This window comes from Amia ocellicauda, chromosome 8, assembly GCF_036373705.1.
Source record: "Amia ocellicauda isolate fAmiCal2 chromosome 8, fAmiCal2.hap1, whole genome shotgun sequence".
NCBI lineage: Eukaryota > Metazoa > Chordata > Actinopteri > Amiiformes > Amiidae > Amia > Amia ocellicauda.
The window spans coordinates 13,628,377-13,645,183 of record NC_089857.1 but is presented as its reverse complement, the minus strand read 5'-3'; the positions used below and the strand labels follow the sequence as shown (position 1 = coordinate 13,645,183).

General features: G+C 36.7%; 2 protein-coding genes across 3 annotated transcripts in view; one reads left to right on the top strand and one right to left on the bottom strand.

Moving 5' to 3' along the window:
* Window positions 1-14,206, bottom strand: part of antxr2a (ANTXR cell adhesion molecule 2a) — a 70,969-nt gene extending 56,763 nt beyond the window's left edge. Inside the window, exons 1-7 of the mRNA XM_066712098.1 lie at window positions 13,719-14,206; window positions 11,175-11,246; window positions 9,043-9,114; window positions 8,565-8,646; window positions 7,676-7,780; window positions 7,506-7,574; window positions 5,579-5,659 (exon numbers count right to left, since the gene is read on the bottom strand). Of these exons, the coding sequence (XP_066568195.1) occupies window positions 5,579-5,659; window positions 7,506-7,574; window positions 7,676-7,780; window positions 8,565-8,646; window positions 9,043-9,114; window positions 11,175-11,246; window positions 13,719-13,867 (630 nt within the window). The 5' untranslated portion in view covers window positions 13,868-14,206. The remainder of the gene's footprint in view (window positions 1-5,578; window positions 5,660-7,505; window positions 7,575-7,675; window positions 7,781-8,564; window positions 8,647-9,042; window positions 9,115-11,174; window positions 11,247-13,718) is intronic.
* prdm8b (PR domain containing 8b) overlaps window positions 13,308-16,807 on the top strand; it is a 34,683-nt gene continuing 31,183 nt past the window's right edge. The window contains exons 1-2 of one of the 2 annotated variants that reach the window (XM_066712095.1): window positions 13,308-13,604; window positions 14,745-15,502. The gene's annotated coding sequence lies outside the window, so the exon portion shown is untranslated. Of the gene's footprint in view, window positions 13,605-14,247; window positions 15,503-16,807 lie in introns of those variants that run through there. The other variant, XM_066712097.1, reaches the window with a different exon arrangement.

Here is a 16,807-nt window from a genome sequence, read left to right as displayed (position 1 = left end):
AAAGCGATGGCTCCTTCTCTTCAGATTGATGCTGCTCTTCTCACACAGCCTGGGTCCCGACTCCCGCTGCCTTGTCTCACTGTCACTCTTCACTTGCGTTTCATCACTGAACGATGCTCTTTGACTATCTATGCATTTGCTTGACAGGGCCTGCTACAATGACACTAGCAAGACACCTACTGATGATCCAACAATGGGGCTGCCAGGCTTCTATCCGCCTGTAAGACGCCACAGTGTACTTCAGTTACAGCCCTCCGTGGATGACATGAAGAATACTAAACATAAAAGACCATCCAGGGAGCATCTACTCATACTCCCACATAGAGGTAAAAATGGAATAGGTCAAGCAGTCCCGAGATAGCACTATATGGATCCCCAGACTCAGCATAGTGAGAAACCCTGTGTTGTCTTAAATCATGTACTGCTCAAACCAAATAAGAGAGTTCAGAGAGAATTACATCACAAAAATTATAAACAAGTGATGTAAACCTAACACAGGACTAAAATAACCCTTCACAAAAAACTTCTAGAGAATTAACATTGCTACCAACTGCACTCTATTTATGGAAACATGTTGTTCTGACAAACACAAAATAACTTTTGCTCCACAATAGCCAGTGTCAGTCAGAACAAATGGTTCAGTTACAACAGGCTTATTACATCTGATGGTTTGATCCAAAACAGATAAGAGCATTTTTCTGAGACTCCAGTGAGCAACATTGCCAGTGCCAACCTAGTTATTTTTCAGAGATGCTGAGATCGGAGGACACAGGTTTCGAAGGTCAGTGTACAGCTTCTGGCCTTTTCATACACGGAGAGATTTGGGAACAACTTTTCACAGGCTGTCATAAAGCTCTCAAACCTGCTGAGCTGTTATTCTTCAGACACTCAGATGTTAATATGTGTAACCTTTGATTTGATTATGAATTCCTCCACCAGTGTTAAGTGTTTCCAAAGCCCTTAGCTGCTACATCTCTATTGCAGAGATTAAAAAAACACGCACAACCCTCTAACTTGTGAAGGTGTGTATTGTGCTGTGAGCTATTTTTTATTGCCCTGTCACTTTCCCAAGACTGGCCCAGTTTTCCCCGATTGATTCAACTAAATCACTGAGCTACTCTGAATCTGAACCGAACACTTGATCAATGCATGCCTGACCAACTACTTCACATGTAAGCATAACTGATGTTTTTAAATTGATTTAGAACTTTTAATTCAACATAGACTTCAAATGACTATTCATTTCAGAGTAATTTCATAAGAACTTGTCTGGTTATAGTAAATTCCAACATATAGGGTGTTTAGCCTAATTTCTCTGTGATATAAAAATTGACCACAGTCCTTTCACCAATCTCAATGTTCTACAAAATATTTGTACTTAACAGACATTTTTACATTGAAGGTTGCAGTGAATGACTTCCAGAAGGTACTGAGGAAATTACCTTGTGATGGATGTATGTCATTGTGGTAAATGTGCAACAGCAAATACCACATTTCCTGCTGTCCCCTGAGAACATCTGGTAGCAAAAAAAGTATTTTGTCCTGTACCTGCCAGGGAGAGGATTCTTTGACCTTAAACATAATGTGTTGCCACACAATGCCAAGCACAAAATGAACCATACACAAACACAGCGGCATATGGTACCATAGCCTAATGCATCAGTCACTGGCTGACTCATAGATCCATTTGTACTTGACTTTACTTTGCAAAAGGTCCCAGACAACATGGCTGTCTTACACACTTGAGCCAGAACAAACAAAGTCTGACACTGTTTGCCCTAAAATAGATTAATTGTCCAATCAATGCCTAGACAGTTTGGTTGATGCCTTTATAAAATAAAAATAAAAAAGCATGCCCCAATTATTACTTTTTTTTTAACAAAAGAAAACAAACAAAAAATATACAGCAAAAACATTCTTATGCACAAAATATTCCTGGCAGAAAAATGTGAAGAGAAGTTTAGCAAATGGAAAGTATCACAGACATAATTGGCCAGTGCCTAATGTAGGAAGCTAAGGCTTTGGCAATGTTCATATAGACATGCAGGGCTCGGCCCCTTGGTTTCCCAAATGATCAGCTGATCGCTGAGAATTCAAATCACAGTTTATATTGGTCTTTAAAGTGACCACTAGCCTGTATTCCCTGTGTGATCGCCTGCCAAGTTGTTCTTTTTTTAATGCCAGTCAGTTTTCTTTACACTTGACAGCTACGTTCCATGTGTTCCTTCCCTTGGGGAGTAGGAATAAACCGTATCTAATTGTAGTGTCTATGTAGCCAGACTTTTAATGAAAAGCAACAATCTCAAGTTATGACAAATGGCAAAGAAATAAAAGGCCACAAAAAACTAAAAAATCTACAAAATATATATATATTTTAAAAACACTCAAAAACATTTGAAGAGGTCATTAGGTCATCATCTTATTTTAATTAACCTTATGTACAATGTATGTTTCAACTTACTGAATGTGTAATGTGACTACATAGGACAACTATGATGAGCTGTTAAGCCATCCTTTGTAATTCCTTATATTTGGCATTTATTTAAATGTAGCTGTTGCTTTCTTAGTTAACTTATTATCTGTACTTTTATGGTTTTTTTTCCCATTTAAAACATGTGTTATCTAAATAAGTAATGACATTTTGCTGTGGCCACTTATGGACGCGTGCCAGTTCTAAGACATAATGATTTGTCTGTCTGCCTTGCTAGCCCATCTTCTTGCAAAAGCAGACTATAGGGGTTCAAACATTGCTCTCTGTCTTAACAAGGGTATACATGGAGGAGGTGAAAAAAGCAACATATGCTCAAACATTCTGGTCACTTGCTTGCTTTAATCACCAATTAAAGTTAACTGAATAACAGGCTTTTCAAGCTGTCACAAGATGGGGATCTACACATGTCATTAAGTGTCTTTGTTATGAGTTGTCAACAAGAGCCTTCAGTATTCATTATGCAGCCAATTGTCCTTTTCAGCACTGTGATCTGTATAGACTGAAAACAATGAAGCTTTAAAAGTAAAAAAAATATCACAAATCTTGCCATAAATCTGAAGTTAAATAATTATTTATCTGATCACCAGGTATTACTCAAAAACCCAAACAGGATCTCTGTAACCACATTACCACCTGAGTACACTTACAACCTAATGTATACAGTTAACTAATTATACTATATTAACACATACACATATCTCCCAATGTAGAGAGAATGTATGTATACTCTTAATTTAGTGTACATCTGTCTACTCAAAATCAGCATATCAGAATAAAGCAGTTACTATTACAATTACTATTATGCACATGCCGAGGTGGCACTAAAATTCCTTCATGCTGGAGACCAGACTCCAACAGAGACACAAGAGAGAGCTGTGTATTTTGTGTAGACAACAAATACAATAAAAAAGGTAGATTTCAAATGGGCCAAAGGAAAAGTGGAAGGAGAAAGCATTTAAAAAAAAAAAAAAATCAGCAAAAAGAGGATCCAAAAGGCTGGACTGTTCTGATGGGGAAATTCAAGTCATAATTCCCCCTTCGGTGCATTGCATAAGAATAAGGAAGCAGTAAGTTAATCACAGGCAGTGGAGGCATACCACATTGAACCATGTGCCGTGTTCCATATGAGATTCTAACCCTCTTTCTTTGCTGCACACTCTAAACTCTTTATCACTATTCTACCCAAGCAATGAAATGCACGGGTAAAGTTAAGAGTCACGTACTGCACAAACTTGGTGCTTTTACAGCACTGAAACATCAAAAGGCACATTTCTATTTAAAGAGTGTTTCTGGCAGTGTGAAGTACAAGACCTTAAAAATCCCTGCCACTGTCTGCCAGCAAATGTACTTTGTCAAAGAGGCCTGAAACACTGTGAATAATTCTCAGAGAAGTATCATTGTTTAGCTGGTTACACAAGAATATGAATCATATCCTTCTGAAAAACTTATCACTGCTTTTATACTAGATGGGAACATTTCTGAAGAATTCATGACCAAATAAATACTTCAAAATGAGAAATTAAACAGATTATGTGCAAGTCCTGTAAGCATTTGATGTTTTTTGGTTTCCGTGGCGTTTCATGTTAAACATTTCTGAATTGTACCGAAACCAGATCTGTTGAAGGACACATTACGAGAACAAACAAAAAATGATACGGTAGGTAGTGCAACCAAGCACTCCCATGTTTATAAAAGCAAATCTCTGTCTACATACTGTAAGTGTTGGGAATCATTAACATTATCAAGACACAGAAATTCCAAAACACTACCATATCTCTCTCTCTCTTGCTCGCTCGCTCTCCCCCACTCCATAGAAGGAAAACAAGTCTGGGAACATGACTCAAGTATATTTAGTGGCATGCTGTCAATGAAACCTTAAACATGGAGTACTAAGGCACAGTTGAGTTCTTTAAAAGGTATTGTTTCCATCTATCTACCTGCTTGTATAGTCCTCATTTATTTATAGCTGAGCCTTTGTCAGTGGAATAAACTAAATCACTTTACTGAGATCCATCCATTAAAAATAGTAAGATCTCTTTACTGTTCAAGTGATGTAAGGCTCTCTCTTTTTTGGTCCAAATTTGAATTGCAAATTGTGCTAACTGAAATGAAATGAAACGGTGTTACAATGTTATTCTCTTGCAGAAGTCACTAAAATGAAGTAACACATTCTTGGTTGCTAAGAAGGTTTTGCCAATAATCATATGGTAGCAACCTGTGAAATGAAGGACAAAAATAATATTTGCAAAACATGTTTTCTTCTATAGTCTAGAATAAGACTAGATCTGTGCTCCACTGATTAGACTCGCATTCACTGCAATGTTCTGTTCATGTGCTGTTTATAGTTGGTTTTACAAAAAAATACTGGTATGTTTTTATACAACTAAACGAAAATGATGTAAAAAAAAAAAAAAAAGTATGACTATCAATACTGTATGCATCAACAGCAAATTATCAAAAATACATGCATATACTTCTAAATACACAATGTTTACTTCTAATTTTGTTGTTGTATCAATGCACCCAATATAGCACTGGCCAGCAGAAGAAGGGACTTGATTTTACCAAAAAGTATCTGTATTACTTTTGAATCTATTTGGTCTTTGTTTAGTTAAAAATGCTTTTTAAAATAATTAGTATGAACAGCAAAACTTTATAGTATAATGTCAATTTCCTAACAGGTAAATGTTTATCTCATCTGTGCTACATTTTAGGGTCACACAAAACTCTCAAAGACAGGCCTTAAAGTAAAACAGCTGCAGTACAAAGTGGGGAAAACAATACAAAAGAATTCATACAGTTTAATTTCCATAACCCACAGTTATGAATTTCCGCACATACACTATTATGCAATAGATATTACATATAATTGATGTTTTTTGACATTTGACCCATAAATTGGTTTACATTGGTTTACATTTCAATTTTTTGGTCTTTTTAGTTACAAATCCAGAACAGCATTGTAACATCGAATATTGCAAACATCTGTCACACCGATTCCAACTGGAAACCAAACTGGACTGTACACATAAAACATAAAAGTAATCAATCCATTTTATAACTGGATATTGTGAGGTCAAAACTTACAGAGTTTATTATGCCTTTGAGGGCATGGAAGCCATCTGTGACAGGGAATACTTGATCTTTGGTGTCAGCAATTGATTCAAGCTGTTGAAAAACAAAAACAAAACATATGTATTTTCATTTTATATACTAGGTGTGTAAATAATCATGATTTGTTAACAATATCTGTCTACAGCAAGAATATTAAACATTATCTTCCATGTAACAATGTTTTAAACCCAGGAAGAATCTATAAGTGTTTTATAACTGCAAAATTACTGCAGTGAAAATCTACTACAACTACCAATTAAATCAATAAGCATTTCTTCCTTAGTTACTCAAGTTTTGATCACATGCTTTTTAAATAAGAGCAACATGCCTAGACAATAACATCTAATCATTCCAATCAATGTAGCATTGCAACCCACTAGGTAAGTACATTGTATTCCTGCATTGACTATGAAACAAAATCATAAGCTTTTCTTTCTACTATTAAAGGGTTTGTGATGTATATTAAAACCTACGAAAGATACTACTTACTATCAAAGTATCAAAGAGTGAGACATCATCAAGAAGTATCAAACCATGATCTTGCAAGTGTGTTATAAAAACATATTCAAGGAAACAAAGTATATTTGCTGTACCTTAGATAATTACAACTAATAAGTTGTCGGTACATCTTAAATTAAACCTTCAGTATTGCTCACCAAATTCATATTTCAACTCCATTATAATACATGGATTTTCATGTATAACTGTTTTGTAAACATTACTTTTTATCATTCTGATATGTAGATTCGTTTCCAAGAGAAATAGGCAATATGATGTTTTAGAAGGAAGGATGTGGTTTTACAACTCAAAACATCATTTTTTTTTTTTTTAAAAAGCAGTACTTATTCTTACACTTAGACCTCCATCTGAGGAGTGTGTCCTTGTGTTACTTTTTTACCTATCAAAAGTGATTCAAATAAATTAATTAATCTTTGCTTGGACATCAAGTATATCACTTACAGAGGCAACCAGCATTTACTCAGCACTATGAAGTTACACTTGTTTTAAATTACTCTAAATTAATAGATCAGTGATGTTTTGGGAGGAGTGAGAATAAAATTAAAAACATATTTAAAATGCTGCCTTCAATATCTTCAATAATATGTTGTATATGATGACGTGGTAATCTTGATGACGTGCACTTTGGCAGCATTTATGTTTGAGACTATTTTTTTTATTCCGACGGAATTTATAGTAGGAGTACAATAATATTGTAATTTTGCGAGAAAGTGTGTGTTTTGTCACTGTTAAGTTTAAACTTTTAAGTTTGCATTTTACAAGCTCCCTTGATTCCCTTATTGGGCTGTATCCTTGGTATTACTCATAAGAACGTTTATTTTCTTCTTTAACACATCTACTATGCAGCTCAAGTGTAATGTCTGTTCTGAGGACAAATCGTTGAGACAGTATGCAGAAGAGAAAAGTACATTTTGGAAGTAACATCCCATTCATCTTAAAATAAAATACCACATTAGCCCCAGACTACAATCTACTGAATCTGCTTTTAAAACAATGTTATAAATTACCTCCACTTATGGTGGAGAGCTCCAGTAAGACAGCAGAGTGGAGTCAGGGCTCTAGACTCCTGAGTAGAGGATCATGGGGTCAATCCCAAGTGAGGGGCACTGCTGTTATATGTAAGACCAATGCACTCCATCATTGGAGTTGATTTGTAGATTGATTTCACAGCAATTATAAAATGTCTATTTTACCTATTTTAGAAAACAACTGTAGATGAGACATTTGTATGATTATGAAACAAGGTTGAGAGGTATACATGTACAATGTATGTTTATGACAGATTATGGAGTACTAAAAGAAGTTAACCATTTTTACTAGAAACCTGCAGCTTACGAAACATCTCATAAGGGATTTATCATAAAATGTCTTTGCTTCTTACCTCTGACTCTTCAAAATCTTTAACACCAACACAGTAAACTCGTGCACCGACGGACCTCGCCTTTTCAGCCTGGATTAAATAGACAAATTTAAGATCACAAAATAAATACATTGAAAATACATTTTTAAATGTACATGTGTATGTGAAATAGAAAATATGTAGCATCTTACTTCATCTTGTGCAAGTGTGAGCAGAAATCCCTCCAGCTTTCCATCCGTCAAAGCAATAATAATGCTGGATGTTCTCGAACCTTGAGCTTGTATTTGGTCTAATGCCTAATAAAGAACCCATTGCAGAAACAGAAGATTTTACATAAACTTTACACATTGGAAGGACAGCGGTATACCAGAAAACTATAAGAAGGGCTAGTTAATTCATACCAAATCTGTGTTATGCTTAAAGAGAACAAAAGAAAGACATTACAGAAAGGGAAACATAATTGATATGAGCTGCTATTGAATTTAGCAAGGCAAAGATCCAGTTAGTATCCAATGTATTATAATCATGTTAGTGTGGTGTTGGTCATATGGACAAAGATGACAGATTCCACGAATCTCTAACACATTGGGTACTAAGAGGATAGTGATAAATATTACAAAGTCTGTACAATTTTGGTCCACTGTACTGCATGAGAACTAGCCGTAAAAGGCAGTTATCCTTCTCTGTTTTCTGGTCATTTCTTTTCGTAAGCACGTTGGGACATTGTAGCAATTTACACACATATGTTACAAATAAAATAAAACCATGATTCATCAAACACTCTAAAACAGCTACACTTTATAACTTGATAAAGCACTTCTTCTGAGGCTGAAATGCAGTACAAAGCAGCTGTAACACATCTGTTGTATCACCATTTCCCAAATACGAAATGTGAAGGTATCTAAAGCAGTACAACAGTGTGCAGAAAAAAAATATTTGAGTATTGTTAGACTATGTATTTTTTTATAAAATGTCTCATGGTTTGGGAGGCCAATCGCTGATGAAAATACAGGGTTTGTTTTTATTTGTCATCATATCTTGTTTCTCTCTCTGTACAGTCTGGAAATGATTAGAGCCTACCTTCGTTATTCCATCATGCATAAATGTTTCACCTGCAGGCTTCACTGCACTTAATCTTTGCAGGCCTTTTTCAATTTCATTTCTACAAACAAATGTCAGAACAAGACTTATTAGAAGGCTTAGAATATAACAGGAGACAATTTTAAATGAATCTCTAAACAAACATATGGGAGAAATCTTTGATATATTAAAGGTCAGGATTTGAGGCCTTGCAGCAATTATAAACTATCCCATGTTTATTTTTGTTGCTGTTCTATCTTAAATCCAAGTTACACACCACTCTGATCTTACAATTACATATAACTAGAAGAACTACATGAATTACTTTGAGCCCAAATCCATTTCATTATAGGAAAAGCAGTTGTCTGTGAAAACAAACAGCAGGCGTTTGCTCCATTGTGTTTCTTTCAGTTTTACTAATTATTTAAATACAAAGATACCTCAGAAACACCAAACTTTAAATAACAATAACACATACCTGTCCCCAGTGAGAGGCAATAGGACTTCAGCACTTGATGAGAAAACTATGAAAGATAATCTCATCCTTGGGCTGGAAAAAAAGAAAGAAACAAATAAATACATAAAAAAGACCAATACAACCATATTTCATTTCCCACTGTCATATAATCAGTCCACCCTTGTATTTAATCACAAAACTCCTGATATAAATCATTGTTAAAAACTTGTGCACTCCCTCAGGTCAACCATGAGCAGTTTGTTGACAATTGTGAATGCATGCCAACTCCCTTATCATTTTCATCCTCCAAGAGAACAGGGAGAAACCCCAAATGCTCTTCATGTGTGGCACAAACTGCATCCATTCAAAACAGAAACATTAAGGAGCTATTTCTGTTGTGAGATTTGATTAAGGCAAAGGAAACAATCCATCAGATTCAAGAGCCCACCTCTTATACAGAAACACATCTTGATTGTCTGTATGTGCATCTTTAAAACAGACAGTACTGAGGTGGATGATTGTACACAATATCCACATAGCTAACAGGTTAAAAAATAACAGTAGTATAATTCATATATAAGGAAATGGGCTTACTGTATAAGAACCAGCCTTTCGTTAAGATCAGGAAAGTAAACATTAGCAGAAATGGGATACTATTAGGTTAATGACTCCCTGTTTATATGTATTCTGTGAAGATATTTCAAACGTGTACAGAATTTATAAATGCAATTACATGTTTGTCTTGAATTGCTCAATTTCATATCACACTCAGCTGTGAGGTGTTGAAACACATGCTACTTCCTTACAGAAGAGGTGCATCACATTGGCAGGAACCAATGCTTTCGAAATCAACGGGTCATAATTTGGATAGTGAATCACCTAACCTAAATTTCCTGTCAATTGAATCTCTTCAATGCATCCTGTTTTTGATGCACGTGCTTGTATTGACAAGGAGCTGAAGCTTCATACAGTCTCTATGATGGCAAACTGTAATTAAATACATCAATCCCAACTCCTTTTATCTTTCCGATTGTCCAGCTGGTTGAGACCACTGATAGAAAATATCTTCAAAATATGCATTGTATGTAAGAATACCACATTCTTGAGTTGGTTATGCTTAAAAGAAATAGCTCTTCTTGGCAGTGATGGTGTAAATTGAACAGGATTTGAATTACGTAATGACAACCTGTGGTAACCCATTCAAACTCCCAAAGAGTGTCACATACAGTCTCCTTTGTGCTACAAAAGAAATTTAGAAATTGTGCAGACTGAATATGTTACTAATTGCCTTTGCTGGACTGACCTTAAAGATGGTAAACATAAGGAGATGTGGTGCTAATTTTCACCCACGAGACACATGGCTCATTTTATTTCCTCCTCCACAGTTCTATCATAACTTCTGATTTCTGCTTTTGAGTTTGGTAGATATCAACTTTGTTGTTAAAGACAATCACCAGTGAAAACAGCTACAGGATTATTCTTCACCCTCAATGTGACAGTACAGTGAAAATAATCACAGCTCTCTTAGACAATAATAAACAAAGCCCATATTGTAATTTAGCTACCTTGGTAATGACTTCATTTTTGAGAGATCATACCAAGGTTTGCTTGATTATTTCTGATATTTTCGTTTTTTCTAAGATGTCAATTAAAAAGCCTTTCAATGTGGATGATGGCAATTGAGAAAAGAAAATTAATTCAGTCTGAAAGTTTGTAGAACTTAAAATAATGAAAAACAAATATCTGCCTGTTTCTTTAGCTGGAACTGTGGCACCATAAAACTTAAAAGTCAGTGAACTCAAGATACACAGCAGACTGATTTTCTTATCTGTATCCTATTTTTTGTTTTTCTTTACATGTTTTTTATTATTTTTTTATAGTGTGTATGTCTTCTATCGGAACCCCCAGCACAAATGGCCACCATGACAGAACAGCAGACTAATCCACTATGCCACCCACTGCCACCTGCTCCGTTTGCTATTTTCTTCTGCAAATTAGTTTATTTTGGCTAGGTCGTAGTTGTCTGTACTGTACACAAATTCAGTCAACATTACATAACATTACTTTCATTTAAAAATATTCTTGATTTTTCCTTGTTTTTTGTTGTTTATTTGCTGTTGTTTCATTTTATTTCTATTGGAGTCAGTACTCACCTCACAAATCTGTCCGTGAGCTGCTTAACGAAGCCATAAATTTCAGGCCAGTTTTCTGCCACGCTGCCAGAGCTGAAACAACAATACAAACAGAGTCACATAACTTAAAGAACTATTAGGTGAGTTGTATAAACAATTATAACTTTGCCAAGCTCTGACGTGTCATTTAAAGCAGCGGTTACCAAACACCAGTCCGCTAGCACAGTTTGACCGGTACCACATTGGGGTTCACAGCATGTTTGGTCCTGCACTCTATCACATTCCTTTCAAATCCAAAATTAAAAAAACATGGAAATAACAATAACATTATAAACACGACGTACAACAGATCACATTTACTCCAGAATTCTCAAATTGTTTCAACACAGCCGAAAAGAGAAACAAATAGGCCTAATATTACAGATAGAAAAATAACCCTAATTCTCCTTGTCTAACTGTAGAACCAGGTAGGTCCCTTCATACAAGAGAATAGGACTTTTCTAGTGTCAATTTTAGAAAAATCAACAGCAGAACAATCACGAGAAAACTTGTTTTTACACTCTAGTGGTCCTTCAGTGGCTAACACTTAATAGACTTACTTTGACGTGTTGAAGTAGGCCTACATCAGGTGTGTGTGAAAACAACTGAATCAAATACGGCCAGCTAAATTTTGAACCTCCGCTTTTGAATGTATTTCTGATTAAACAAATCCGTGTTCAGAAAGAGACAAAAATGCATTCACAAATAGGTATTCAACAGCTGTGCACGTGCAGCAGTTTTTACTTTTGGGTACATTTTAAGAAGTAAAAATTTAATTAAGAAGGGCTGGGGTCAACAGTCTTGCAAATGAAGAACATCTGAACGAATACCTTGATGGTAAGGGGAAATTTAGTGTTTGTCTCAGCACTTATTAGTAATCCAGACAGCCGAGTGTAGAACAAAAGTAATACTGAGATCAACCTCAGTCACTCTGTCTCTTTTCTTCCAAACTTTTGACCTGTACTGCATGACAGGAATCACACATTGATTGATTGATCCATTTTCCCTTAGAACCAAATGTGTTTTAATGTGGGTTCCACAAGCTCACAAGCTCTGTGAAATGGATGAAAGACATGTATTCATTTCATTTGAGAGAATTACATCACCACACTTTTTTTCAACTTTTTGTTTCCCTCCAGCATCTACAGCTGAATGATGTTCTCCCTTTAGATGTCAATTAGCAGTCACTGCAGTTAGATACATTAAACCTATAAAAGTACAGCAAAAAATCTAAATCTTCTGATCTAATGTCACTTTACAGGACTATGATGTGATGTGTATAACTGAACAAAGCAAGTAAGCCAAGATGAATGCAGTAACTTCTGCTTTTCATACAATAATGTGTTGCTAAAACATCCTTCTAGTGATGAGAACTTAAATTCCCAAATATTACTTCATGCATGCACAATAAAAGCACTATTAGAACAAAATTTCAACATGTATACGTTTAAGGAGAACAAAGACCGTGCAACAACAGGTTGCAGACACAGGAGATGATGTCAAGGCACATTGTCTAGTCCAATATTCATTTAGCTTTCCCTGATTTGCCATTTACCAACAATATCAATCCTCAAGGCCTAATTGGCATACTTGACTATACTCTACATAGGTGGGTAAGTGAGCTCTACTCACTAATGTAACTGGATCTTGGCCTGGCTATTAACAGTCTTATTAATGTTTCCTAAAATTCCAGTCTTCATGTACAATGTTTACAGATTTCCTTAATATCAAGTCTATAAATAACCCAGTAAGTTCAGGCATAAGGACTGTATAATAACATGTCAAGCATGTTCATGGCACAAAACGAACTTCATAAAGTAGCTGAACCACCATACCGTAATTGAACAATTATGGACTGGGTGGAAGAGACTGAACATAAACCCATGCAATGGGGACTTTCAACTCGTAATAACCCTTGGCATCTCGCCCTGCGACAAATTCACTATAAATGTTAAAACTTGGTTTGCCACAAACCCTACAGTGTAACATTATATTCACTGTCATAGTTACAAAGGCGCATGTATTTATTTATAAATGCATTCATGCTATTATAATCATAATCTGATTTGTAGCTAATGCAAAGGGTTTGTGCATGGGGGGGGGGGGGTAGAGTAGCATTAATTAATAAGTGTGTCCTTGATCTGATAAAAAAGACGAAACTGTCACTTTTAAAAAATAGAGGGAAAAAGTTATGTTGGAAGTGAGGAGTTTCCTCCGAACAAACAAACGGTGTTGACGGATACAGTTCCCATGCAACACTTGAAATGAACTCTGCATTAACTTTGACTGCCGCCCATTTCAGCCATGATGAAGTGAATCACTAATTAAAGGACTGTGGGGCATCTGGACGTCTCTGCCCACCTCCCCTCCAGGGCTTGACTGCTTCGCTGCCAAAGCCAAACCAAGGAATAGGTAACTACTACCAATAATAATAATAATAATAATAATAATAATAATAATAATAATAATGCATGTCCTCATGGATGTGGAAACAGTTAACTCGAATCAGACTACATACTTACTTACCGGTCCAGTACAAAGTAGAGGTCGAAGGCTCCGTGGCAGGACGCGTCCTCGGCTCCGCAGGAGGATCCCACGAACAGAGCCAGAAACAAGACCGCGGCCGGGGTACCGCCGCTGCGGGGTGTCGCGTCCTCTCCCCGTCTGTCCTTCATGACTGTAATCGACAGTCGCAACAGTTTTGCAGACGAGACCTGCAAAGCCAAACAAGATATCCAACAAAATCCTCCTTTACCGCGATAACAAAAGTCAACCACACACCAGCGCCGAGTGCGGAGAGGGACGCGCACGTTTGGCGGATGGGAGCAACATGTCAAAGTTGCTTCAAACAGCAACAAAGTGATCCTCCGCACAGGAAATCACTGCGCTGACGTCAGCCGTGCGTCCCCATGACTGTCGATTGCACACCGCTGCGCTGACGATAAAGCTCGCTTCTGTCTGTCTACTGGTGAACCGTTAAGTTTTATCCCGAAAATGTGTCCGGGAAGAACCGTAACCCCCAGCCTCCAATGAATTGTGTTGGGCTTGTACCCTCTTTCAGACGCGCATGCGCTCAAACTCAACCAGATGTGGAGTCGCAGGAACCTAGGCAGCCAGCTGCAAGCTTTGCAATACATACTCTTCCCCCCCTGGCGTGCAATATCAACAAGACTGGGTGATAAAGATAAACAACTTACATGCGCCATAACCAGATATGTCATAAATATGTGTAAACTATTGTAACATGTTTTCAAAAAAAAAAAATCCTAACTGATGTATATATTTTGTATTATTTTATATATTTACCTATACCTTCTTACTCTGATCAAGGTGATCGTGTTCTCTTAATGCGTTGAACACTGATTTGATATTTGTACTAATATATAATACCGTGCCCTTTTAATGGCACTCTCAGATGCCTGGCTGTTTTATCCAATCCTACTGCATCTAGTGCTCAGGACAATGAAAAGAAACTGACCCCAGTGTAAAACTCCTTGATGCATTTAATGTCAGACCTGGAACTTAGCTACAATGTTGTCCTTCTCTTCCCAGTGTGCACTGCAAATATCGTTCATCTGGAGCAGTATTTGGCACACATTCCAAGAGAGGGTACCTGGAGGCTGAAACAGGCAGGTCAAGGAAAAAAGTATCCAGATCTGTGCACAGTGTGGCAGGTACCCAGAAGGTTTGATCTTTCCTCTTCATCTCAACTGAGTGAAGTGCTTCTGAAAGCTTTTTTCCACAACTGTGCAGCCTGACACAGATGCTGGTGCCAATCCAGCGCCTGCCCCTACTTAACCTATGACTTGCCCTCTAGTCTTGTCCGATAGGGATAGAAGGAGCTGCCCATGACCGTTAGGACTGCACCGGGTCTAACCACCTTTCAGCCTCTGTTTAAGACACTTCTGTTTAGATTGTACCTGTAGACCATTCTGATCTTCTGTTATGCATTATATAATAATACAAATGTAATGAAACAGCTGTATTGTCACATTGCTGAAATGTCCTATTCTCTGATGTGCAAGTGAATGCATCCTGGTCTTGTACTCAGTCTTTCAATTAGAATACATACTCCAGTAATGGCTTCTTGTTATTATCATCTCCAAGTCACTGACCATAAACAACTCTGTGGGGGGTCCTGAGTCTCCGAAGGAACATAATGTTTGCTGGTGAACCTTTCAGGCCAGCATTATCCACGCCTCGGTTCCATTCATGTCCCATCAAGCCATAACCAGCCTGATGCATGGGCTGACTTCTTCCCAAATGGGTCTCCAGGCCTGTTTACATCTACGTGCAACAGCATGGGTCAGGTGAGTGTAAGGGCATGCTAATAAATAAATAATAATACATGTATAGATTCTTGGTAACCCTGACATCCAATCTATCCTTGTGAATGCATTCTGGAAGTCACTTAAAATGTTGTGGCATTTGTGTCCATACAGGGCAGGGTCAGATCCAGCCTTGTAGAAAAGACAACACATGATAGACAACACCTGTGTAACACTGACTGAGGAAACGCATAGCTCGCACATCCTTCATTTACAACAAATACAAATGTTCTGATTGTGAATATAATATCTGCCCTTGCATGCTGAAATAATTAACAATTGAAAGTGTTAATTATATGGGGTGTCTTCATCATCTTCTTCTTCTTCACACCAATAATACAAAGAAACATCCATATGAAAACATTAGTATGTGAGAATGAAACGTTTTATTTCATAAGTTGGAATATTATACTCAATAATATGAAAAACAGGGCAAGCAGATTTTCGAACAAAGGCACATGTGCCTGGGAAAAAAGTAACAGAACAGCAAACTGATTTTATTTTTCCATTATGCAAGAGCTTAAACTACATTACAAATCGATGCTCTACAATGTGGTTACATTGCGTCACGCACGCTGACCTGAGTAATAAAATGCTGCCTGCAGGTTAGTGTATTCAGCTGATGTTAACACAACATTGACAAATACAGGGAGTTCTGTATTTGTGCTCTGCATGCTGTTGCGACATGCATTTGTCAAGGATGTTGGTCTGGAATTATTATTTGAGCTTTAGGTTTTTTACAGTGTGTTTTTTTTTTTTTTTTGATTCTCTTCTCTTTCCTTTTTTCCATTGTTTTTTTTCAAGTACCACTTAAAGAACGGTGCCTGTTAGAAACAGTTTTTTTGTGACTGCTTGTTGTTTTGGGCCTTGTGCCAGCTTAAACCTTGAAGCGTATCATGTCCAGACTACATCAGATCCGTTCACAGCTTAACAAATCTTCAGAATCTAGATTTGAAAAAGATCCATGACTCCTATGACTTTAAAACTCATGACTCATGATTTCTCAATCATTCAGATTTATTGGTTTTGGACCATTTACAATATTATACATGTGTATGTATTTATTTATTTATTTTTGATTGTTTAAAGATGTCTCAACCAAATTTCCAAATCAAAACTGACATAATATAAATGCAAAGTCAAATATTTGTGAGCTATGTCCCAAAGTACTTAATTTCCTTTCGTTATTAAAATACACTATCTGCATTACATGAGAAATATAGATAACTTAGTGATATAAATAGCTTCATGCCATACATTACAGTTTAGCAGGTTTTCAAAAAACAA